At 35.1% G+C, this 27,716-nt stretch overlaps 1 protein-coding gene and 1 pseudogene across 1 annotated transcript in view; both read right to left on the bottom strand.

Annotated features, from left to right (window-relative positions):
* Positions 1–27,716, bottom strand: part of ASCC3 (activating signal cointegrator 1 complex subunit 3) — a 332,522-nt gene that overhangs the window by 5,329 nt on the left and 299,477 nt on the right. The window contains exons 37-39 of the mRNA XM_039218367.1: positions 18,590–18,814; positions 4,423–4,574; positions 2,098–2,245 (exon numbers count right to left, since the gene is read on the bottom strand). Of these exons, the coding sequence (XP_039074298.1) occupies positions 2,098–2,245; positions 4,423–4,574; positions 18,590–18,814 (525 nt within the window). The remainder of the gene's footprint in view (positions 1–2,097; positions 2,246–4,422; positions 4,575–18,589; positions 18,815–27,716) is intronic.
* LOC120221118 lies at positions 18,274–18,373 on the bottom strand (annotated as a pseudogene).

Here is a 27,716-nt window from a genome sequence, read left to right as displayed (position 1 = left end):
ATGGGGTAGAAGATGCAAATCTCACAGTCGTACTGCTTTTTCTCATTACTACTGCAATTAGCACTTAAATTGATGCTTTAAACATACTAATTTCTGGAATAATTCAGGATTTGTATGTTACCTGGGATCGCCTCACTGCAGAGCCGACACCAGATTGCTCTGCAAATTGAAGCACTTTTGAGCCAAATAACCATCATCATATCAGACTGAGCCAATTTGCATTTGGTTTTAAAGATAACAGAATGGCAATTTATGCAAATAAATTAAGTAAGTTTACTTCTGAGTTCTCCCTGAACTAATTATAACAATGTTCTAATTTTTCATCACATCTAAAACTTGGCTTGAAATCTATGTATGTTAGGTTAGAAATCTGTTGTTGCTAACAGAAGCCTTGTTTTGATTTCAATATATTGTTTTTATTCATAATTTTGATGGTAATTTAGTTAGAAAGGTAGGCACTTGCTATGAAAATTTAAGTTGTTTTTTGTGCCAATTCTTAGTTCAACAGAAATTGAACAATCAGACTTCTCTGCCTGTTATACTTTTCTGAAGTCTTTCTCAAAACTAAGTTCCACTGGAAAAAAAGATGACATGGTTTAGAAGTTTCTTTATCTTTTTTTAAATTTAATTTTATTTATTTATTACTTTAATTTTTAGAAGTTTCTTTATCTTAATACTTACATTTGCCAAGTCAGTATGTTAATTATGTTATAAATCCTGAATGTTTGACATGTTTAGGCTAAAACTGCTTAAGACTTAAAAGTCTATATATGCCAAATATTTCTGGCATCATCCATTCATGTTTTTGGCCATTCTAAAGACTAGGATTAGAGAGATGATCTATGTTGTCTTTTAAAACACACATTTAGCTTTCTATCTATGTTATGCTGTATACAAAAAAGGAGTTTATTTAGAGAAATACTTTAGAACCTAGGAACAATAAACAGTTAAAATAAAAGGGAAACAAGGTGCCTGGATGGCTCAGTTGGTTAAGCATCTGACTTTGGCTCAGGGCATGATCTCATGGTTCATGGGTTCGAGCCCCACATGGGGCTCTGTGCTGATAGCTCAAAGCCTCGAGCCTGTTTTGATTCTGTGTCTCCCTCTCTCTGTGCTCCTCCTTCGCTCGTGCTTTATCTCTCTCTCAAATATAAATAAACATTAAATAAAAATAAAAGGGGAAGGCATAAAAAAGTAACTGAGGGAATGGCATGAAAATCTACTCAACTGAAATTTATACCCAAGTGGGTAATATAGCCTAGTGATGGACAAACTACCGTAGTCCTCTCTAAACTGGTTTAATAGCATTATACTGAATCAACTGCGAATATGGTCAATGCTACTACTAATTATTGTCGCTGTAATTATTTTTAATATTATTATTGAGCTCTAGTCTATATTAGAAACTACATAAAGCAATTTATTATTTTTAAAATTTTTATTTTTTGCAGAGAGAGTGGGCATGTGCTTGCACATGTGTGAGTGAGGGAGGGCCAGGGGGAGGAAGAGAGGGAAACTCAAGCAGGCTCCATGCTCAGTGTGGAGCCCAATGCAGGACTTGACCCCACAACCCTGGAATCATGACCTAAGCTGAAATCAAGAGTTAGACATTCAACTGACTGAGCTATCCAGGCGTCCATGGAACTACAAAAAGGAATTTATATAATAACATCCTGGTTAATTTTCACAAAACTTCATGAGACAGGTATGATGTATTCACATTCATAATCACGGTATACAGTAGACAAAATTTAAACCCAGGTGAGTCAGACTCCAAAACTAATGCTTTAAGTCAGAAAATTTGGGGTATAATTTCCCAGACAGAATAAGAAAGCTTTTTAAAAAAATTTTTTTTATAGTGTATTTATTTTTGAGACAGAGAGACAGAGCATGAGTGGGGGAGGGGCAGAGAGAGAGGGAGACACAGAATCCGAAACAGGCCCCAGGCTCTGAGCTGTCAGCACAGAGCCTGATGTGGGGCTTGAACCCACAAACTGTGAGATCTGACCTCAGCCAAAGTCGGATGCTTAACCAACTGAGCCACCCAGGCGCCCCTCAGAATAAGGAAGCTTTGAAATGCAGAAACAATGGTCTCACCTGCTTCATTTTTACGGCTGGTAGCTCATTTTCCATCATGGAGCTGAATACATGCTCCTTCCCTCCACAGGCATGGAGCAGTTCAGGAAGGCACTCGATGAAGCCATGGGACCCAGAACGTCCACCTTTTGTACCTGTGCTCCATTTCCTGAGAAATAGTATCAATGTTAATTGAGTAATTCTTTCATAGAGTAAATGAGAATTCCTGACAGTGATGGTTTACCTAATGACAACAGTTTTTTAAAATTAAGATTATTATACAACTTTTTAAAGGCCATCATCATTACATTTTAAAATCAGCCAGCATTCTCTAAGATATCAATCTAAGGGAGATTGGCTATTATGACATAAAATGTGTAAATCAAATGTGAGCTCAGTAACTACTTATGGTTTACAGATGGGGGTGAGTTTACAGGGAGGCACTAATGTATACTAGTGCTTCTTGTGGATAAAGCACTGAATTGGAGCCCTGATATTTTTTTAAAGGATGCAGGCAAATGACACTAATAGAATTACTTGAATAAAGTAAGCTTTTCATCTTAAGCTGTTGGGAACGTACAATGAAAAGTATATTTTGGGAATCTTTGAGATTTAAGGCACAAATAGTGGCAAAGCCTCAGAAACACAGTCTACCCAAATCTTACTATTTCCTGTTTATATAACAAGAAGAAAAATATGATTGAAATTATACGAATATAGCTTTCTCAGGGTGACAGCCAAGAACTGGATGAAATTCCTAGATCCCAAGCAGCTTTCCATAACAGCCCTGCATGCTGGGTCACAGTAGTACCCTTATGTACCTACTTTACTGCTGAAACCCAACTCCCATAACTTTTAGTACCATCTTGGAAGGGTTCCTGAAACTGAGCTGCAGACATGAGGTATCTGCTTTTCCCCTCATGCCACCTGCTGCTAGTATGGCTGATTCTCTGAATGTGCCTTTTAGTTTCCAGGACATCCCATGGTGGGGATTCAAGTACCATGGAAATAGTTGCCTTGGAACCCAGTACACTTGAGGCCAACTGAGAGACTTGCCCTGGAGATCCTCATGTGTGTGTAAGGTTTTGATTGGCATCTGTGTCTAGATGCCTCAAAAGAATGTACTCCGTAGTCCAGCTGACAGGCAGCAAATACATGACAGCAGCCACCCAGATGGCTTTTATATATATATATATAAAATAAAAAAATGTATATACTTATTTATTTATTTTTGTCCTACATGACTGTAAACCAACATTTTAGCTACGAAGTATTTCTCAACTGATGTGGAATGGTAGTGTGAAAGAAACACTTTTATTTAAATACTGCCAATCTTGCTTACAAATTATACTGTTCTTTTTTTTTTTTTTGGGCTAAAATTTTTGCAGCTATGTACACAGGACCTACAGGTTAAATAACTGGATAATACAAACTCTTCTTTTAAGTATAGGTTATATCTGGGGCTGCTACTGTATACAATACCCAGTTCTGGACATTTTATGGATGTACGATTTACCTTTGACAATGGATTTTCAGATCCCTCAAATCTATTCTGCAATAAGAGAAATTGGTGATTCATTTGGGTTTAGATCACATAGCACTTTCATAACATCTTTTAACATGAAGGCTGAGGGACGCCTGGGTGGCTCAGTCGGTTAAGCGTCCGACATCGGCTCAAGTCATGATCTCACAGTTCATGGGTTCGAGCCACACATCAGGCTCTGTGCTGACAGCTAGCTCAGAGCCAGGAGCCTATTTCAGGTTCTGTGTCTCCCTCTCTCTGACCCTCCCCTTGCTCATGTCTTTCTCTCTCAGAAATAAATAAAACATTAAAAAAACTTAAAAGGGGTGCCTGGGTGGCTCAGTCAGTTAAGCATCCGACTTCAGCTCAGGTCATGATCTCACAGTTTGTGGGTTCGAGGCCCACATCAGGCTCTGGGCTGATGGCTCAGAGCCTGTTTCAGATTCTGTGTCTCCCTCTCTCTCTGCCCCTTCCCCACTCATTCTCTGTCTCTCAAAACTGAATAAATGCTAAAAAAATTTTACAAAAAGTGAAGGCTGATATTGTAAAGGAATAAATGCAGTTAAAATGGAAATGTATGTAATGCTGTAAGCAGAAAACAGTGTAATAGAAGCTTAAAATGAATTGTGATTCATCCTATGGTAAATGACCAAATCTCAGCTAAGAACCTTATATCACTAGCTCATGTCTCCCTTTGGGAGACAGTCATTTTCACTGTAAAAAATCAATATCTTAGGCACAACATAAAATTCAAGTGATCACACAGGTAAAGAAAATATTTTTGAAATTAAAGAACCAGTTACATTGAAAATTAAAATGATTACCTGAAAATGTGAAGATGGTGGTGTTCTATGTTTGGTACTGAAAGAAGAGAAGAGTCTTTCAACCACCGACCCTGGATCACCATCTGAACCAGATTGGTGATATTCAGGGCAGTCACCAACCAGCCCTGGTTTGCAGCCACATCCAACATTGCCTGAATAAGGGAAAAAACACACATATTACAAGAATACCATTGGCCCTTGCCCTTTCCATTGGGGATCTAATGTTAACCTTAACAAAAAGCAAATGAACACAAAATGAGCATTATGCCTCTAAATTACTATTAATCAAAATAGAAACCAGAAAATAAACCACGGTTGGATTGGAAAGAACAACCCCCAAACTCTCATAGTACTTGTTGGACACCACTTCCTGTAAAGTGGCAAATATTTAGCTTTTTTTAGGGGAGCACATATAGCCAGCTAATACTGGTACATGGTAATAAAACTAACAAAAACTCAATCTACTTTAAGAACTCAATCTTCTTTAAAATATGATTCACTGTATCAAGAGCATTGGAAGCTGCATTTAAAGACTGAATCTCTGGAAGTCTTTTCCAAATTTAGTACCAATAATACTAAGCAATAGGTTTTCTTGCCAGAAATTTATTTTCCCCAAAAAGTGGACTAAAGACAGAGCCCCAATTTTCAATGAAAATAATACACTACACACTTACAAATGGGGCAACTGCCAATGGTACAGGCGGAAGGATGAGAAACTATTCATATTAGCCTATACATTTAATCTAATGTTTTATGGACAAACAAATGGCTGCATTTGCTTAAGGCAAAACTAAACAGTGAAATCTTATTTAAACAAAGGAGAAGTTTACACAGGCAAAGCTATTTCAATTAAATTAGATTCTGGAGAATGCTGACTTAAAGACACATAAGTTAATATCATGATCTAAGGCAGCTACTTTACACGGTTTTAGGAGTGTACTCTCTTGTTTTTGGGAAATGAAGATATAAAGCTAAGAGAAATAAGAGATAGTAAATGCTTAAAATGATAGTTTCATGGTAAAATCCTCGCCAACAATTAAATATTTATAAAATGTTGTAAAAACCTATTAGAACATTTTTGGATATAATTTTTTTTAAAGTTTATTTATTTTGAGAGAAAGAGACAGAGAGCATGGGTGCATGGGGGAGGGACAGAGAGAGACAGAGACAGAGAGAGAGAGAGAGAGAGAGAGAATTCCAAACAGACTCTGTGCAGAGCCTGACATGTGACTTGATCTAATAAACGAGATCATGACCTGAGCCGAAATCAAGAGTTGGATGCTTAACTGACTGAGCCACTCAGGTACTCCTGAAATAATTTTTAAGGCATATTAGGATACTAAAACTAATTTGCCACACTACTTAGTACTACTGAGGCAGACACATTTTCCTTCTAAGTTTTGAATTTCCTATTCTGTGTTTTCTCATTTAAGAAAGAGTACAATAGTTTAAAAAACATCTGGCTAAACCAGTCTGTTGTCTTTTTAAATACATTACAAGGAAATGGATCAACATTTCTGGATATCATGATTACTGTGATGAAATGGTCAAATGGGGTGTTATACCCATGAGTCTGCTATATATGATAAAGCCTCATACTAGTATAACAGATACATTTATATGTATATATATGTGCATATCAATATATACTTGTATGAATGTACATGCTTATCAATCTAGGGAAAATCTACTTCCATTCTTCCCATTTCTCTGCAGAGCTGATTAAAAAACCCTGCTTTTCTTTGAAGTGTATGAGACAAAAAGATCATGATGAACACTGTACTCAGACCAAAGGGAAAAAAACCAGCATTAGTTCACAAGTCACAACTCTTGAGTTATGTAAGGGAATAGAAAAGAAAAAAGAAATGAATAATTATACCTAATGCAGTATCATGATGGTGTTAGAAGTTGTAATGTGGGGTAACTATGGTGATTTTACATTATAACTTGACTGGAAATAAATTCCAGACCAAAAGCTCACATACAAGAAGAGCTCAATGGATGGACCATATGTTTTTAACTTTGAAGTTTTCATGATGAAGTTGAAAGATTTCATAAAATTTATGAGCGTTCCCCACAATTTTTCATTGTATGATCCAGATGTGAAAATGTAAAAAATCATGCAAAGTGATTGCTTACATGAAGTAAATGAAAAGCCATGTCATGAATTGAAAACCATTATTTCTCTTGTTTTAATTTAGAGAAAAGGCAGGTAGGGAGATCAAGAATCTGGGATAAAAAAAAGGTTTTGTGACTACTCAAATGTGGTGAGCTGAATATTGCTCTCTGTTCAACCACTCCCTAGTCAGGCCTGTTTTCTGCACCCCCCTCCCCCCCCCCCCCCCCCCCCCCACTGCCTTGGTGCAGAACTTCATCAACTAGTACCTGGAATATTAATAACTACCCCTTTATTCTCTTTCTCATATAATTTCTCTTCAATCCATATTTTACATGGTTACCAATGCAAATTATCACAGAGATGATACTAACTGTGTCATTTGTCTGCTTGTATTTCTTTGATGGCTTCTCACCATGTAGAGGAAAAGCTAGCGCTTCTCTGCTTGACAGTTCTGGTCTGTGATCTACCCCGACCTGGTTTATCACTTTCACTCCTTCCTCTCTGCACTCCTAAAATAGCAATACTAAATTACTGCTATTTCCCCACATTTGCCCTTGCTCTTAATGTTCTCTTTTTGCAAGTCCTGCTCTACCTGTTTACCTGGAAAATTCTGATTTATCCTTCAAGTTTAGCTCAAATGCTACTTCTTATTGTGAAGTCTCCCTGATTCTTCCAGATGGATTGTAGGTATTTCTTTTTCTATGAGTCTGCTGCTCTTGACACATGCCACCATTATCCTATTGTGATTCTTTGCTTACATATCTGCCCTTTAAACTATAGATTTCTTGGCAGCAAGAATTTAGAAATATTCTGTTAACTCTAGGCCAGTGCACTCAAGAAATCTTTTTTTTGTGTATGAAAGAATATTGGCAAACAACTCAATTACAATGATTATAACAACATTCTGCCTAAATTATTGCAAACTTGCTGAAGGCAGTGCAGTGTAGGAAAAATATTACAAGCTTTGGTGTCAGGTAGATATAGCTTTGAATCCTAATTCTGTTCCAATTTCTAAGTGAATCTGGGGAAATCACTTAATTCTACTCTGCTAGACTTTTCATCTATAGAAGGGGTATTATATGTCCTTACAGGGGTGCTATCTGGGTACAATGAGGTAATGTACTATTTAAGGTATCTAATATACTGCCTGGAACACAGTAAATCTCAACAAACAGGTGCCTACTTCTAAAGCTCTTCTATGATAAGATGAAAGAACACCCTAAAATAGTCCATTCTTCCTAACAGGGATTTCCTTTGGGCCTTCTGGTGTTGATACTGCAATGAGAAGCATAGGGCCTTAAGGCACAGAGCATGCAAGGTCAGGAGCAGATGCATGGAATGGGTAAAACAGTTCATCAGGGGAGGTATCCAATTATGAGGTAGTTGGGGAACAAGGCTAAGGACAGTCCCTGAGGCACAGGCCAAACTGGTGGATGTGGGCTTGGTTCTCAGTGTGAGTGGGCAAGCCCAGGCTACTGTTCAGAGGTATATCCCTAAAGAAGCTAAGGCCAGAGGATGGTCCAGGTAAATGGACTTGAGGGTCCTGGTAGCTTGTAGTGATGTCATGACTGAGCCTACAATGGATTCCCTGGGTCTCACAGTCTTTTATAGCAGTCTTTCTGATAGATAAAGCCTAATAGGTATGCTCCTTCCCAGACTGGGGCTGGCTTTGGTAACCGCTGGAGATCATGGATGAGGTCCCCAACTCATCTCAAAGTCCCTTACAGAAATCTAATGCTCAACAACAAAGGTGGTTTTAGTACATTGAGGAGATATAACTCTGGACATTCTTTACCAGCTTAGCATTAATATTAGGCAAATACTTAATCCCCCTTTATCTCTAATCCACTTTCTGCTTGGCATGCTACCTACTACAGGGCATAACTAGGATAATTTTAAGTATAGGGGAAAATGGATGTGGGCTGACTCTGTGTATTGAGATTTTCTCTTACTAAGTTGGAATGAATGTCATTTGATTCATTGAGAACTCTTTGTCATTTCCAGCTGTAACAAAATGGAAATGAAATTTATAGCACTGTATACATTTATAAAATTATACTACTATTAATATTTTGTCATAGTTAATGAAACAGCAGAGCTGTCATTTATTCAAAGGTGATTTAACTGAGATGCCACTATGAAGCCAGGTGAAAAGTCTAGGTAAAAACTCAAGAACTTTTGTAGTACCTGGCTTTGTGCCAAGGTACGACTACCACCACAAACTACAAAAATCAATCCCACCCCTCACTCCTATAAACAATAAGAAAAATTAAAATTTAGAAATCGGATACTCTCTGGTAGAAAATTTTTTAGACTCTTTGAGTCCTGGAGCCAAAGGCATGTTTTATGACTTGAATACAACTCTATGTCCTGAACACTTATTTTGAATCAATTTTAAGAATTCCCTAAGATATATCAAACTTGGTCTTAGCATTTAAATTCAACCACATTTTCACAGTGGTGTTACTACTTCTGCAAAGGACAGATTTATCCAAATCCAGAGATATTTTTCATATGTTCTGCCGTCATACTTAAAAATGCAAACTTGACAACATATCTCTCCATATATTGTATCAAGTAAAATTTAATTCAATCATTAAAAGTCCTACACAGTGAATTATATAGTTAAAGTCAACATCCATAGACAGCATGCATATATGGTGTGAGGAAAATACTTGTATAATAGTGCAGACTATAAAACACTTTCATAAATAGCTCACCTTTAATTGTTAACAATACCAAGTATGAGGCAGGGATTAGTGTCATTCCCCTTTCACAGATAGAGAAACTGAAGTTCGTGAGTTCAATGGCCATGTAATCACACCAAAGTGAAATTAAGACTTAATTTTGGTTTCCTAATCAACTTCCTGTATTCATTACACTATATTTCGTTACCTTTGAATGATTTACATTTACTTTGGCTTTTTAAAAAAATGTTATGAGGCACATGTACACCCAACCTGAGGCTTGAACTCATGACCCCGAGATTGAGAGTCCCATGCTCTACTGACTGTGCTAGCCAGGTGCCCCCACCCTGTCTTAATTCAAGGAGTATTTAAAGTGGTTTACATCTGTCCTATTTTCCCCTACACAAGAGAAAAATGAAAGTCCAGACAAATTAGGAGTTTAATTAATTATTGTCTTTAAACGAATTTTATAAACACTATTTTTGAAAATGTAACATTTTAAAATTAATTTGAATCCATCATTTGGTTATAAGTACATCTTAATATTTGATATGCATGTATTACATGTCATTTGTAATCCAACCAAATTCTGGATTTAAGTAGTTCAAGGGTAATATAGGAATTTTGAATACTGAGACCAAAGTAAGTCAACTTCATTGCAAGAAAATAGAATCACTGACCATAAAGAAAAATTATCATTCAGTATATATCAAAAGGTATTAACAGGTGGATAATAAGATGTAGCTCTACAGTCCATTATTTAAAATTTTCTAAATTTAGTTTGAAAAGTCTGTGAATTAGTCCTCACTGTCATCAAGAGTCTGTGGCTGTGGAGAGTACCTATGGAGCAGGACAGATGATGCTCCAATCTTCTACTTACTTCTCTCTTAGCGTTCTGACTTCGTACCCTCTCTTCTTCCTCCCTTTTATCCTTTCCTCCTTTAAGGAACTTTTTCTCTTTTCCTCACATCTCCTGCTAGTTGCCCTTGGGTATCTAGGGGTAGTATACGGATTGCAACAACCACATGAAAATAAGATCATGACCAAGGTTGAAATGGCTAGATAATATTGCTACTTCTGTTCAAATTATAAGACATAAAGATCATATATTGACAGAGCTTAAGAGAAAGGTTCTGTCAGAAAAAGAAGGTTCTGTAAGAAAAGGATTTTCATTATTTACAGAAGTTACTATTTATGGAATGTCATGAGAATCAAAACACTATGGAAAGATCATCAAAAAACAACCAAAGTCTGTGAAACTCATAGCCAAGAGGAACCTAAGGAGATATGACAACTAAAATGCAATGTGGTATCTTGAATGGGGTCCTAGAAATGAAAAAGGACATTAAGTACGCTAAAGAATTCTAAGTATGGGCTTTAGTTAATAATATTGGTTCGTTAATTATGACAAATGTACCTTATTTATATAACATGTTACTAATAGAGGAAAACTGGGTGTGGGATATATAGGAACTCTCTGTACTCTCTTTGCAACTTTTCCATAAATCTAACACTGTTCTAAAATATAAAGTTTATTTTAAAAAAATCAATGGAAATTCATCATAAGTAGCTTGTTAGAACATTAGTTGTTACACATCTGCTAGAAAATGCACTATTTAGTTCAAGAGCTCCCAGAAGTTTTACAATGATGGGAAAAACTTAAAAAAAAAAAGCTTTTCTTGACAAAAAGGCATACTCCTTTAAAGGTTGAGGTCAGCTGCAACTAATGATACAATATTTTGTCAATAATTAAAATGTTATAAGTACATTTATAAGAATCATTTTCAATAGCAACAGTTGTTCACTGGAACTTTCTCCTGAACTTTTCCCCCCAGAAGGTTAGCATTCAGGAAGCTCAGCTGCTGTCTAACAAACTTAATTAATCAAAAAGTCATTTCCGAGCTGTAACTATGAGTAAAAGCGCTTCAAGTGTGCTAGCAAGCCTACAAGTTAATCAAAATGCTAATGCAGTACAAATTAAAGTTGTGATTAACATTTCACAGTAGCTGCTTAAGTGAGTTGATCACACAAATGGGTTAAGCATTACTCATTTCCTATAGCCCCAACCGGGAAAAGGGTTGTTATGTGGGTATGAGGAGAGGAGCTGGGGGTAGAAGGATCCTTCATAATAGCATCACATCATCAATAAAGCATCACCAAACTGTCATACAAAAGCTTACAGGTAGAGTCACCCGGGGGGAAATAGCCTTCCAAATTATATTATAGTCCTTGAAGGGAGATTGCCTGTAAATCCACAAGAATAAGTAAAGGTGTTTAACACCTCAAAATCCACACATTTGTGTTAGTTTTGGAAATGCTACATGCATTTAGCTCTGTGTTGCTTCTGGGGGAGGAAATGGTACCTTCTTTTAAGTACTGTTTCCAGTGTTCTACTGAGGAATTAAAATGTAGCTCTGATGTAAGAAGAAATAACCACTAACTGGATGAGGATTATATTTTTTATTACATTTTATTTTAGTTCCAGTATAGTTAACATACAGGGTTATATTATTTTCAGATATAAAATAGAGTGATTCAACTGGATGATGATTTTGCACCATAGTATTGATCTTTGTATTTGGAAGAATAATCCTTCAGGATTAAATTCATTTAGCATTATTTGCTTTTAAATACTCATCCATTAAGAAAATTTCATCAGGCTTCCATGGCAAGATATGAGCTCCTGGCAGTCCTGCCAGGAAAGCAGCCTGAGTTAGACTTCCCCTGTTTCCATGAATTTGATAAGGTCACACTAATGTTTACAATAAACAGACTACATTTGTTGGTAGACAATTCAGATTTGGCAGATAATCTCAAAAACATTGTGAGAATCCACACATAATAAATCTCCCTTTTCAATCCTCTCCTAATAAAGAACTTGAAAGGAAAAAAGTTAAATATTTATTCATTCCATTCACCATAATATACTGAAATGCACTACATGCCAAAAACTATATCCAAGTTACTTTAACAGTCAGTGACATTTTAAATAACTATTGATAAGGTTCCAGCCTACTTTGGATGATGCAAGATCCTCCAAATGTATGCTCACAGTAATAATATTCTTTAAAAATCCATAAAATATATATTTAAAACTCAATACTGTAATTTTCATTTTAGGATCCTTTAAAGATTTGAGTTGCAGCAATCAACTATTTATTTACTTTTTTAACCCCTTAGATTATGGATTGCTAAATATGTATAACCCAATTTTAGAAGTCTAAAAATTATTTATTTATAACCCACCCACCTTTTTCTCAAAATGATTTGAAGAAGCTTTCTGAGTCTACTGTGCTGCACTATCCACTTAAAGATAATCTTTTCATTTGGTCTAATTATAAGCATTTAAAAGTGTGAAAAGATTGTAAGAATACACAGATGATTTTATCTACCATTTGCTATATCAAAACATTTCTTACAAGTACTGGATTAAGGATTTGACCAAGTACTTCTTTTGTTAAGCTTTGTTAAGCTTAGCAACAGTTCAATGCTAACTGTATTTGACTCTACAATTCTAAAACTTGTTCACTTAATTGACACTGACATTCTTTAATACGTTGACAACCAATGAGCATGTGCTTAGTGTACCCATAGGTAAATACTCCTCAAAGGTTACATTAGTCTTGCTTCATGGCAGTTCTATCTCCTGGCATCATTCAATATTTCTATGTTTTTTAATCTACTATAAATGGAAACCATTTGTTAATGGAAATATATACTCAGCTATAGTCATAGTATTTCTTAGTTAAAGAATTAAGTCACTCATATGTGGAATTTAAGAAACAAAACAGATGAACGTAGAAGGGAAGGGAAAATAAGATAAAAACAGGGAGGCAAACCCCATAAGAGACTCTTAAATACAGAGAACAAACCAAGAGTTGCTGGAGGAGAGGTGGGTGGGGGGATGGGCTAAATGGGTGATGAGCAATTAAGGAGGGCACTTGTTGGGATGAGCACCCACTGTTATAGGTAAGTGATACAACACTGGTTCTACTCCTGATATCAATACTCTATTGTATGTTAACTAACTGGAATTTAGTATATGTGCTGCAGAAGTTAGCAATTAACTAACTTGAATTTAATTAAATAAATTATGCACTTTAAAAAAATAAAGTCAATGAAAAATATTCATAACATTACCTCATCTTTTGTTTCCCTTATCCTGTTCTTTCCTGTTCTCAGACTTGAATATGTGCACACACACATATCTTAAGAATATCAATTAAAATCTTTTAAAAATAGACTGAAAATTCAATGTGTTTTCAGAATAGTTGTGGGTTATAAAAAAGATAATATTGATATTTGAAATGTAATTCACTTCAGGTTTATCAGGAATGGTTTATAGAGATAAGGTTGTCAAATTATTGTTTTGAAATTTGGGTTAAAAAGAACAATTTTACCAATAAACTTAGAGGGATTTTTTTTTTTCCAAATTGAAGTTTACCTATTCAATTCATAGATTTCCTCCCCTTTGTTTGTGGCTAGCACCATTTATAACAATTGATAAAGCCCATTAGAACGTGTTAGATGGTAACTAGACTCCTGTGGTGAACATTTTGCAATGTATACACATGTCAATTACTGTACTGTACACCTGAAACACATACAATACTGCATGTCTGTTATACCACAATTAAGGAAAAAAATTCTCCCTGCTTTGGTACTGATAAGACCACAAAAGAACAAAAAGCATGTTAACATTGAGTGGCGGATGAGCTATGTATTACCTTCTGTGTGCAAGAGAAGAAAGGCTGGAAACAGTAGTTCAAAAAGACTTGGGCGTTAAGGAAAATAATGTGAAATGATAGCTCCTTTATTAAAGTTAGATGCAGGGGCACCTGTGTGGCTCAGCTGGTTAATCATCCAACCCTTGATTTCAGCTCAGGACATGATCTCATGGTTTGTGAGATCAAGCCCCACATAGGGTTCTGTGCTGATGGTGTGGAGCTTGCTTGGTATTCTCTCTCTCCCTCTATCTCTGACCCTTTCTCTCTCAAAATAAGCAAACATTTAAAAAAAAATTAGGTGCAAGAATTTACAATACCTTATCTGCCAGAGGAAGCTTTTACACACTGAATCACCTAGATTATAATCAAAGCAGGCCCCCGGGTTTACCTTTGCCTACTTTCATTAGGGCAACAGAACATGATTTCGATCTATATGAACATGTGCTTTGGTATGCAGAATATAGGACTTTCCACTTTTCCTCAATAGTAAAGGGGAAATGTCTACTATCTTTTGGGGACTTGGTAGTTCTGTACCTTAAGGCAAGGAATCTCTGAGATTGCCTATTGATACTAGAAGTTTGAAGTTTTTCAAAAAGAAATCAGTGTGATGGAGAAAGTCTGCCTTAAGGGGAGCTCCATTAGTTGTTAGTTGTGATTCAAGAATGAAAGAGAAACATAAGATATGTGTATACATGTTTTAATAGTAAACCTATGCATAGCTTGTTCTAGTATGCATTAAATATATATTTTTATGTGTAATTACAGCATATTATATTATATATTATGTGTACTACATATATATTCTTTACTGGGTAATTTTGTAATTATGATGGCATTTCTCCTTCCCTTAGTGGTTATATCAGCAATCTGATCTTTCCTCCATTGTTTCCAATTTTTGTGCTTTTCAGGGAGAATGTGGGGAAGTAAATGATTAATTCATTGGTCTATCTAGAATAATATAAAAAACTTGAGAAACAGCATAAACAGTTGATATAAAAAAGGCAAACAGCATATCTACTAGACACTGAAGAGTGATGTGATATAATAAAGCAACTACAAATCTCAACCATATTAACAAGTTGCTCTTAGAAACCAGTTAAAGGAATTATAGACCACTGAAGGGGAACTAGAGCAAATAAAAGAAGGTGATTTTAGTATAAAGGGAATGATTACTTAAAAATATTATTCATGGTCTAGTGGGAATTCTTAGTTTAAAAACGTAGAAATTCCTGTGAAGTTCTCATATTTTAAAAGAAATTCTGACTAGCCCATGAATACAATTTTTAAATCCATCCTTACAGGACAAAGGGAACTGGTAACATATGCCTTTATTAAAAATAACCAAACTATGCTGAAAACTGTTTTTCTTTTTGATGTGATCTTGGGAAAATTATTTAGTGCTCATCTGTAAAATGAGGATAACTGTACTACTTCATTGGACAATTATGACAGATCCAATGCAAAACGAGTAGAACAGAACCTAGGACAAAGAAAAGTTTTCAAAAAATGTTCACCACTTCACGTTCACCACTTCGCTGTTAATGATGGTCTGCCTTATGGGCCATCATTATACAGTGATTTGTTGGTGTGGGGTGCAGGGATAGTATGCAATTCTCCAAATAATTCTGGTAGAGTTTGGTATTTACATAATTAATTGCAATTTAAATTGGGAAGTAAAGGTCTCCAGATATCTTTCTAATCAACCTAGAGTCACATTTCTGTGTGTGTGTGTGTGTGTGTGTGTTCTTTCATGAGATAACAGAATCTTATAGTCTTTAAAGGCACTGATGCTAAAGTCCTTTAAAATAAATATTAAAATGCACAGAGAGATTTTTATCTAAATTTAGATACTTATCTAAATGCTAATTAAAATGCACAGAAAGATTTTTATCTAAATTTAGATATTTATCTAAATTTAGCCTGCAGCAGCCTTAGTTGATGGGTCAATCTGTCTTCTACCACATCTGAAAGAAACTTTCCAAATAACCCAGCCAACTGACAGCACAATCCCACACTGGAACACACAGTCCTCTGGTTCTCAGCTCACTAAGTCGGCTCCTCGAGCCCTGGTTTCCCTTTTCCCATGAAACACCTGAAAACATTCAATTACTAGTAGGTTTTGCTATAAATGGCATCCAGGAGGTAGTGGGAGTGACTAAGATATAAACCTGTACCCTTATGCTATTTGGCTCAGTATTGTATTTAGTTTTCATTTAAATGAAGATGACTTTACATATTTTAAGTAAAAATGAAGATGAATTTAATGTCAAGACTTATAGCACTTCTTAGAAAATATTAGAGATATTAGAACAGGATTTAAAGTCCTGGTATTTCCCCTGGTTTCAGCATGGACTGCCTTGAGGAATCACCTTTAATGTAGTTATTTACCTTCTCTGAACATAAATTTCTTTGTCTTGATAAAAAAAGAAACAAAACAAAACAAAACAAAACCCCAAACAAACAGTAGAGAGCTCTTCAAAACACGAAGACATCAGGGGTGCCTAGGTGACTCGGTTAAGCGTTTGACTTCGGTTCAGGTCATGGTCTCACAGTTTGTGAGTTTGAGCCCCATATCAAGCTCTGTGCTGACAGCTTGGAGCCTGGAGCTTGCTTTGGTTTCTGTGTCTCCCTCTCCCTCTCTGCTCCTCCCCGACTTGTGCTCTGTCTCTATCTCTCAAATATAAATAAATATATATATACATAAAAAACACTAAGACATCAGCAGTTTTGGCTTTGCTATCAAATTTGGAAAATTTAGGCAAGTCAGTTTAATTTTTGATTCTTATTTGTAATATTCTCACAAAAGCTAAAAAACAAAGTTTTCCTTTGTTACACCCAGCACAGAAAGTATGTCATATCACTTATCACATTTTACAAATATATATTACAATTACTATGATCAAGAAGAGGATTTCAAAGGTGGATGGTAAGAAGAATCAATTCTGTAATTACTCTATATAAAAATTAGAACATTTTAAGCAGATCTTAAAAATTGAGGTATGCACAGTAATTTTTACTTTTATTTTTGTTCAGTGGGATGGAAACACTAGTAAAAGTAACATATTAAAAGGAGCCATTACAAAACCACCTCAAAGCAAAAGAATGACACAATGATAAATAATTTCAAATAGGTCTAAGAAGGGAAGGCAGGCTGTATGGTACATTCTGACTTCAAGCAGGGAAACACAGCTATACAACTATGTTTTTCTTTTGTCAAGACTACAGAGTTTTCATAATCTAAATGATGGCTCATATAAAAGGTATGTTTCTATAGGGGCACCTGGGTGGCTCAGGTGGTTAAGCATACTACTCTTGATTTCAGCTCAGGTCATGGATTTGAGCCTGCTTCGGTTCTCTCTTTCTCTCTCTCTCTCTGCTCCTACCCTGCTTGTGGCATGTGCTCTCTCTTAAATAAACTTAAAACATTATTTTTCTTCAAATTTTTCATACTTTTTTTCCCTAGAACATCATATTTTAATAGACTGACTGAAAAAGGAGATACATGAATCTAGCTGATTTCTATTAAGCTAGACATTAAGGATACTTGCAAAAATGTAAACTAATTCCATATTTCACTAATTTTCTTTATTGTCTCGGAAAATAGTTACTTTTCCTGAGAAATCATGTTATTTTTCTACTAATATATAATTGGGTTGTTAGTATTATTTTTAAATAACATAATAAATATTTGAGAAATTGTTTTAATTAATATGGTAAGTATTCATAGATATAACCAATATAAATCACTAGGAAACCACTGTTCTAGCAGCCTTTCATCTCAGAGGAAAGTCTAAAATTCTTAACGGTTTACACACTCCCTGCCTCGACCTGCCCCCATTTTCTCTACAATGTCCACATCTACCGCTTTTTGACTTCATTTCTGGTGTCCCTTTTCACTTTTTTTTTTTTTTTTTACAATAGTCTCTGTGATTTTTCTTTGACTATGCCAAGTTCTTACACGAGAGACTTGGCACTAGCTCTTTATAGTTTTTGGGGTACACCCCTCAAATCATCCTATGGCTCACTGTATGCTTTTAATTCTTTCCTTTATGTCACCTTATAAGCAAGATAGTGCAAAATGGAACGTTCCATCTTTGCATTTTCCTTATTATACTTCTTTACTCTTAAAAAAAAAGCAGTTATCACCCCTTGACTTATATATTTTTAATTGTCTGCCTTTTCCATCTCAAGTGAAAGCTCATAACAGCAGGTAGTCTTCTGCTTGTTTACGTAGTACCTTGACAAGTACCTGGCATTTAGTTTTTCTTTTCTTTTCTTTTCTTTTCTTTTCTTTTCTTTTCTTTTCTTTTCTTTTTTTCCCAGTATGGAATGCTTCACGAATTTGCATGTCATCCTTGTGCAGGGGCCACGCTGATCTCTGTATTGTTCCAATTTTAGTACTTCTTCTGCCAAAGTGAGCACTAGTTCAACTTTTATTTTTTATCCAATGGATGACTGAAATTGTCATCTTATTGCATTTATATTTGCTTTTTCCTTTGAAAATTCTTGATTTGATTTATCTGTTTTTTTCTCAACAATGCTATGATAAAACATTTTAAATGCAAGTATATTTTATCCTAAAACAGGGAAAAAAACAAATGACGGGAGACAATATAGGTATTAGACTTTCATACCTGACATACTCTGAGTGCTTGGTCCAAGACTGTTTTGGTATCAGTGTCATAATCTGGGCAGGGCAGCATGGTTCTGCTGAGATGTGCCTGTAGTAGGAGATGTGCTTTGGTGTGAGGGCTGTCATATGAATGAGGATTTGATTCAAAGGGAAGACATTTTGCCAGTTCACTGTTCATGTGATCTTCATTATGTCTTACTGGCAAATCTGTGTATTCTTCTGCATCCTGGAAAAGAAAAATACACACAGATATACATATATGTGGGTAGAGAGAGAGAGAGAGAGAGAGAGAGACCGAGACAGAGGGAGGGAGAGGGAGAAAATAATGCGTTGGACCAAAATTATATAATTAATGTTCTTCTTAGCCTAACTGCTGACATTTAAAACATGGTTTAGAAAAACGAGAAGGTGACCAATCATGTCCCTTAGAATTTTGCTTTGTTTAATACTATTATTAACATGTAAGCACAAGTTAGTAATGTGTAATATATTTGAAATGCATGAATGCCCTTATTTATACAATCAACGAAAATAACAGTAGACCTGCTGGGCATCACACACTATGCTTGACCCTGGGGCCACAACAGTGAGCCAGAATCGGAGTTCCTCAGGGATAAAACAAGTTCTACAAAGTATAATGAATGTTATGATATGGTGAGACAGAGTGTTGAAGGGACATTGTTTGGGATCTGCTTATTTTAGAGAGTCAGGGAAAGTTTCTTGGAAATAATGTCATTTAAGTTACGATCTATGTAGCATGAGTGAAAGGAATAAGGCAGGGCTGGGAAAAGGGGACTAGCATACGATTGGTGAGGCAAGAAAGGGATGAAGAGCAGAATCATTGACTTAAACTTATTATAATAAATTAGACTAAAATAAAATGATTTGAAATTGAGTTTCCAGTTTCACATGTAAGGACTTTAGAAGCCACCATCTTGTCGTAACAACATGTAAAAAGTTGAACAGATTGAAAGATCAACAACTTTTCTTGGATCCATAAGAGAGGGGAGGATATGGGACAAATTGCTGCCCCCAAAATTGGAGACACAGGCAAATTCAGGGAGTAATGGCCAACAGAAGCAAAGACTCATGAGCAGAAACCACTGAGGCAACCAGTGCTGAAGTAAGAAAACCTGAGCTAAGACTGTTGAATTATTGGAGGGTCAGTGTGGACAACTCAGAGCTAACAGCTCCAGGAGGACCCAGTCTTAGAGGGGGACTCAAAAATATTGTGAAATTTACCTCCAGGAGCTTGATCAGATTCTCACGGTAAATATCAGAGAAAAATCCATTTGAGTTTCCAGCAGGGGGAGGAGAAAGGAACCAGTTTGAAATATGCCAGATAACTCTGTTCTTCTTTTTAAAAATTTTTATTATTTTTTAAATGTTAATTTATTTTTGAGAGAGACAAAGAGAAATTGTGTGCACATGGGAAGGGCAGAGAGAAGGAGACAGAGGATCTGAAGTGGGCTTCACATTGACAACAGAGAGCCTGATGTGGGGCTCGAACTCATAGAGCTGAGAGATCATGACCTCAGTGGGAGATGAACGCCTGAATAACTGAGCCATCCAGGTGCCCCAAGAACTCTGTTCTCCTTAACAAGGTCTATTCTTACTAGAAACTAGTTAACCAGAGCCTAACCTGCTAGGGTAGTATTAAAGCTTAATTGACCTGGGATAAGGGAAGTACCCAACTTCAGTCCACTCTAGTCATCCTGTACCATCTAAAAGAAGAGAAAAAAACTGAGAAACACTTGTCAAGTTCACAGTCCAGAAGCGTAGGCTCACTAAAAGCTATGCTATGAGACATAATCATAGAACTGTAGTATATTCCTTCACCCACCAACTCACCAGCATATTACCAAAGGACTATTTATAGCAGATTTTTTTACAGAGTACATTATGTCTGGGTATCAAGAAAAAAAAATTACAAGGTATATCAAAAAAGCAACAAAACAACAAAACAAAACAACAATAATAACAAAAACTCTCAGAAAACCAAAACCCAAAATACCTAACCAGTTTGAATAGACAGAGCCAGCATCCGGAAAAGACTTGGCAGAGACATGGGAATTACCAGATTGGGAATTTAAAACAACTATAATTAGTTGCTAATCAACTAACATATGCTGAGGACTCTAATGGATAAAATAGACAGTGCAAAAGAACAGACGGGCAATGTAAAGAGATAAAAATCCTAAGAACCAAAAAGAAACTCTAAAGACAAAAAACACTGTAAGAGACATGAAGAATGCATTTGATGGGCTTATTAGCACACAGGTCATGGCTAAGAAAAGAACTTCTGAGCTAGAGCACATATCAATGGAATCCCCAAAAACTTCAAAAAGCAAAGAGAACAAAGACTGAAGAAACCGGAACAGAATATCCAAGGACTATGAACAACTACAGAATGTATAATATAAGCATAATGGGAATACCAGAACAAGAAGAAAGAAACAGAAGAAATATTTCAAGTAGTAACGACTGAGAATTTCCCCAAATTAATGTCAGACACCAAACCACAGATCTAGAAAGCTTAGAGAGCACCAAGCAAAATAAATTTCAAAAAAATCTACATATTATCGTCAAACTCTGATTACAGATAAAGTCCTCAAACAAGCCAGAGGAAAAACATACCTTATTGAGGAACAAGGATAAGAACTGTATCTGACTTCTCAAAAATCATGCAAGCAAGAAGAGAGTGGAATAAAGTATTTCAAGTGTTGAAAGAAAAAAACTCCACCAACTTAGAATGCACCATTTAAAATTATCCTTCAAAAATAAAAGAGAAATAAAGACTTTCTCAAACAAAAATTGAGTTAATTTGTTGTCACTAAAAATCCCTTACATGAAACATTATGAGAAGTTCTTTAGAGAGAAGGAAAATAATATAGGTCAGAAACTTGCTTCTACATAAAGAAAGGAGAGCATGAAAGAAGGAATAAGTGAAGATAAAGTAAAGTTTTTTTCTTACTGTTAACTGACCTGACAATACTTTGATCAATATAAGAGCAACAATGTATTTGATTAGGTATGTTTATGTATATATCTTATGTGCAAGATTGTTTTAAATTCAACAATCAATTCATATAATTCACTTTGTTAATAAATTTAAGAAAAACAACACAATCACCTCAATTGATGCAGAAAAACATCTGACAAAATATAACATCCATCCGTAAGAAAAACTCTCAGCAAATTAAAAAAAAGAAGGAAACCTTTCCAACCTAGTAAATGGCATCTCTGAGAAGCCTACAACTAATATCATATTTAACATTATCTGACTGAATCCTTCCTCTCTAAGATCAGGAATAAGACAGGGATGTCTGCTCAACATTGCACCAAAAGTTCTAGCTAGTGTAATCAGGCAAAAAATAAAAGAAAACCAGTGAAAAGAAGGAAGTAAAACTGTTTCATTTGTAGATGAAATGATCATTAAGGTAGAAAGTCCAATGTAATCCAGAAAATAAACTACTAGAATAAGTGAGTTTAGCAAGGTCACAGGATATAAGATTAATGTACAAAAATTAATTGTATAGTTGTATTTTTGTATACCACAATCAACAATCAGAAGTGAAAAAAATTATGATAGCATAAAATACATGAAGTATTTAGAGGTGAATTTGAAAAAACCCAAAGAAACCCCACAAAACTCCAAATGTGAAAACTATAAAATGCTGCTAAAAAAAAAAAAACCTAGAGGACCTAACTATAAGGAGAGATATACCTAAAACTGATCTATAGGTTTAATACAATTTCAATCAAAACCACAGCTTTTCCCTTTCAGTAGAAATTGACAAAGTGATTCTAAAATTTATATAGAAATGCAAAGGAACTAGAATAGCTGGAAGAACTCTGAAAAGGAACAAAGTTGAAGAGTTATCAATACCTGACTTCGAGGCTTATTATAAAGCTTATCTAATAAAAAATTGTTGTATAGGAATGGAATAGAGTCCAGGAATAAACCTATATGTATATGGACAACCATTTTTTTAATGTTGATTTATTTTTGAGAGAGAGAGAGACAGAGAGAGAGAGCATGTGCAAGAGTGAGCATGAGTGGGGAAGGGGCAGAGAGACAGGGAGACACAGAATCTGAAGCAGGCTAGAACAGCTGTTCGGGGCTCGAACTCATGAACTGTAAGATCATGACCTGAGCCGATGTCAGACACTTAACCAACTAAGCCACCCAAGTGCCCTTATGGACAACCAATTTTTGACTAAGACTGAAAGGCAAAACAGTGGAGAAATAGTCTTTTCAAGAAATGGTAGTAGAATAACTGGGCAAATAAAAACCCCAAAACCACCCAAAATAAAGCAAAATGAAATAATTCAATTGTAACCTTGCACTGTATATGAAAAATTCACTCAAAATGTATGATAGACCTAAATATAAAATCTAAAACTATAAAACTTCCAGAAGAAAATCCTACCTAGGGTTAGAAAAAGATTTCTTGGATAGGATAACTTAAAGCACGATCTATAAAAAAATTTGACAAATTAAGCTTCATCAAAATAAAAAAAAATTCTGTTCTTAAAAAGACAATAAGAGAATTAAAATTCAGGCCCTAGCCTGAAAATAATTACAAAGCATATATCTAATATAGGACTTATATCCAGAATATATATATTCTCAAAATTCAAAGTGGGGACACAAAAATCCCAGTGAAAAACATGCAAAGATTTTAACAGATACGTGAAGATATGTAATATCATTAGTTATTTGGAAAAATAAAAGTTAGAATGACCAAAATTTAAATGACAGACATACCAAGTACCTGTAAGAATGTAGAAAAAAATGGAACTTTTCCTATATAACTGGTGGGAATTTAAAATGTTACATTTGTTTAGGAAAACAGTTTTGCAATTTCTTAAATTTTAAGAATAAAACTACAAGTGATTCAGCTATTTCATTTCTACCAATTTAACTAAGAGAAAAGAGAACATATGTCCACACAAAGATCATACACAATGGCTGATAACAGCTTTCCTTTTAAAGCAAAAAACTAGAAAAAACCTAAATGTCCATCAACAGATGAAAGTAAAAACAAATTGTGTTGTATCCATACGATAGAATTGTAAGCAGTAATAAAAAGAATGAGCTATTAATACTCACCCATAACCTGGATGAATCTCAAGTATGGTGAAACAAGCCAGATCAAAAACAGAATAGATACTCTACAATTTGTAAACTAATCTATAGAGACAGAAAGCAGATGGGTACTTCTCTATGGAAGGGGTCAGAGTGACAGGGTGGAGACTTCAAGTTCATGGAGGGGTCTGAGATAACTTTTGATTTGCATTACATAGGCATACAATTCTTGCCTAGGAAATAAACTGTGTGATGGAACTCCTTAAGATTTTATTATTTGGAATTCAATAGTATGAAATAATTAGAGTATTCTACTGTCCATGTATAATATGTCTTCATATATTTTTGCTTGACTTACAGTTTCAGGAACCTGTGCCTTTACTGTATGCTAAGAATATACTACAAGACTACTAAAAATATAGTTATATACTTATATAAAACTTCAGATTAATAGGAAAATTCTTATTTCAAAAACTGAAGGGAATAAATTCATTTAAACAAATACTTGTTGACGATCTGGATTATGAGAAAGACATACATTATTCTACCAATCACAGAAATAAATGCAAATTAGATAAGGTGACAAATGCTACGAAGAAGAAATATATGGAAGCATAGAGAGTTTAACCAAGAAATTAGTTTGGAAGGTCATAAAGGCTGGGTGGAGGAACAGGCAGATAAGCTAAGATACAGAGATCAGCAGATATTAACTAGATGAAGAGGGAAGAGCATTCTAGGAACAGTATATACAAAGGCCCTATAGTGAGAGGGAAAATTGTGAGTCGAAGAGACTAAAAAAATGTGTCTAAAAATAATTCCAGTTGATTTGATATAGTATGCTGAAGATACATTTTAAAAGAATATCTGGAACATTGTTATGAGCTAGATAAATATTTTAAAATCATGTTTTATCTTATTTTGTCCTGTATTAGTCAAAAATATCACAGCTACTCTACGCTTATTTTCAACCCTGTCTTCATTCTGTTGGATTGCTTCCTGTAAAGAATTGTATGCTGACATATTAACAATTAATAATTTTTTGCCTCTGTTATGTTGTCATTTCATCTTTTTCCTGCCTATCTGTCTGAAGTCATTTGCTAAAGAAGGACCAGTTATATATGACAGTTATATTATTTTTGATTTCAGGTGAATTTCAGGACCGAAGCATCATCACCTGATGGCTGACCAATCTCAACATAATATCTGGCCTCCATCCAAATCCATATCAGTAACTATCCTCCTATTCCAGCCTTGCCAAATGGATTAAAAAAAAAAAAAGCAAACAGCAAATAAGAGAGAAGATGGTTCAGAAATCTAAAACATGACCTTTTCCTTCAAGGAAATTAAAATGATATTGGGAGAAATTTTATATAAATAATTATTTCAAGTGTAGAATAAAATACTGTTATTCAGAGAAGAGCACTGGAGTGAACTGGGTGTGTTGGAAAGTTTCCCCAAAGAGACAGTGTTTGTTCTAGGCTTATAACAATTTGTAGAAGAGGACAGAGGGAGAGAGATTCCTTGCATTCCACATAGAGAAAATAATATGAGCAGATCCATAAAAACAGATAAAGAGGGGTGTGAGGTTTAAGTCTCAGGGATGAAGAGAATGATGACGCCATTAATAGCAGAGAAGTTGGGATTGCTCAGTTAGCAGAAGCTTGCTATCAAGCACTTAAAGAGTGGTCGATAATGCAGAGAGTTGGGTGGAGGTGGAGAGAGAAGAAATCAGCCTTGAACTTGTTCCATGGTCCAACACTTTATTCATATTTAGATTTCTTTCTACTGTCCATTAAACATAACTTCTGATCTTTTACCAGAAGAAAATCAAATAGCTATATTAGTACTGCAAACGGAACTGGCTCTCTAGGTTTTGGATATGTAGGAAACAGGACTAGGCTTACAAATTATATGAAAAGTCCAAATAAAGAAAAATTATATGGAAAGTAAGATTTTGGCTAAAAGCACTAATTAATAGTATTATCTAAGTAATCCACTTCATCAGTACAATCTTGTATAATATAATTACATACATTATCACCCTCTTCCCTCCCCACATATAGAGGGTGGAAGGGAAAGACAGAGAGAGATTGATTAGCAACAATATAAACTGGGTATTTCCCAGTCTTAGTTCCTAAATACCTCTAAAAGTGTGAACATCTTTCTGTGTTCTGTGATTCCAGCATCCAAAGATGCACATGATACACATCTTCATAAAACATGACTTCTAATGAAAGCCAACTCCTTCATTTGGTGCTAAAGAAACAATGATCTGCCCCAATGCTAAAGGAAAAAATAGTGCCATTGTACTCACTGAGAATCAGTATATCTGAAAAGGGCTGACGACTCACAATCATACTTATTGTGCTTTTGAGTAAATTTGATCATCAGTGCTTTTTGTTGTATTTGCCTACTTTAGAATCTAAACTCCATGTACGATGTGATTCTACTGTTCTCCAAACCATGCCAATTCTGCTTGAATTACCCGATTTATTGCTTCAATCCCCTGCTTCACTAGGATTGTGAATTTGCTCATGGCCAGCAGTATCAGTATCACACGAGTCTGCTAACAGCTGAATACATTTTAGGTTGGAAAAAATGTTGTGTACAAGATAGATCCTTCTAGGTCTAATAAGGGGACTATGAGATCTTTACCGTAGATTACCCAAAGACAGTGACATTACTATCAAAGTTAATTCAGTGATGTCTTTTCTCAATGCATAAAGCAATCTTCCTTAACTCAGGATTCTTTAATTTCTTTGCAAAAAACTATAAACTTTAATAAAAATTAAAAATATTTTAGTAGACATGGACATGGTCTTAGTGTGCTGAGTCATTTGTTTACCTAATTTTTATTCAGCATACAGTAGAGTAGGGGATACAATGATGAACAAAACCAGAGACATGATCCCTACTCTCACAAAGCTTTATAGTTCAGTGGAAGGAGAAAGACCTTAATCAAAATTGACCACAAATAATGGAAAATGAAAGTGGACAAGTAAGGATAAGGAAGGAGAGGTTCAAATAACAGTGAGTCAAGAAATCTTTGAAGAGTTTAAGACTGGACTGAAAGAAAGTTAAAAAAAAATCGTTTTTTTAGATAACGAAAGTAGGAGTGATAAGTTAAGGTTTAAACTTGAATTACATAAAATGGGCACTATTAGAGAAAAATACAATTTAGAATGCTTATACAGATTTTATATTTAATATGTACTTTTGATAAGTAATATCTTTTTCATATTTGACCCATGCAATATTTTTGAGATCTTTAACGGAGTTGATACTTGATTTATAAATATTAATATCAAACCAATAATAGTTTCTGTAGTTACAAATTATCCACAATTAACTGAGTTCTCATCAGAAGTTATTACTTCCTTTGAGGATCCTCTCCTTTTCTGCTTCCAGTGTTTGAATTAAAGGAGAGCCCAAAGAAGGTAGTAGGTAATTAATCTCTTTAAAAATGCTGCAGGTGATGAGGGTAGTATGGGATGATGTGAGGTGGTAGAGAGAACACTGGATCTGGGAACTGATACAACACATGGATTTTCAGCTCTGCCATTTACAAGCCATGTGACCATCTCAGAGTAAGTAAGCTTCCCTACACCCCAAATTCCTTAACTTAAATTGGGATTTGGTGTGAAGATTCAGTGTGATAGCATTTACGAAACACTTAAACACTGTAAGACTTGGCCTAAATGTTAGGAATTATTATTATAATAATGATCCCCACATCTGATACCATACAGGATGTCAGCTGAAGTTCAAGATTCAATTATTTGAGTTTTAGTGTTCTACAGTTTTCAGTTGTAAACCTTTGTTTACAATTATGTAAATGTACTTCACTAACTAAAATGACATTTAATTAACTCGCTTTCAAAAATATCATGATTCTTCAATATGACTCAAAGAAACAAGATTATTTTTTTTACTGATGCTTTACTAGTAGTCACACTTTCCTTTCATCCAAGTAATCATATAATTTTTATGTAACTGTGTTACAGAAAACATTGGTTCTTTGAAAGACAATGTTCTC

The sequence above is a fragment of the Hyaena hyaena genome, unplaced genomic scaffold (assembly GCF_003009895.1).
Source record: "Hyaena hyaena isolate Hyena2069 unplaced genomic scaffold, ASM300989v1 scaffold_750, whole genome shotgun sequence".
NCBI lineage: Eukaryota > Metazoa > Chordata > Mammalia > Carnivora > Hyaenidae > Hyaena > Hyaena hyaena.
Note: the sequence above shows the minus strand (reverse complement) of the source record. Positions and strands in the feature narration are given on the sequence as shown.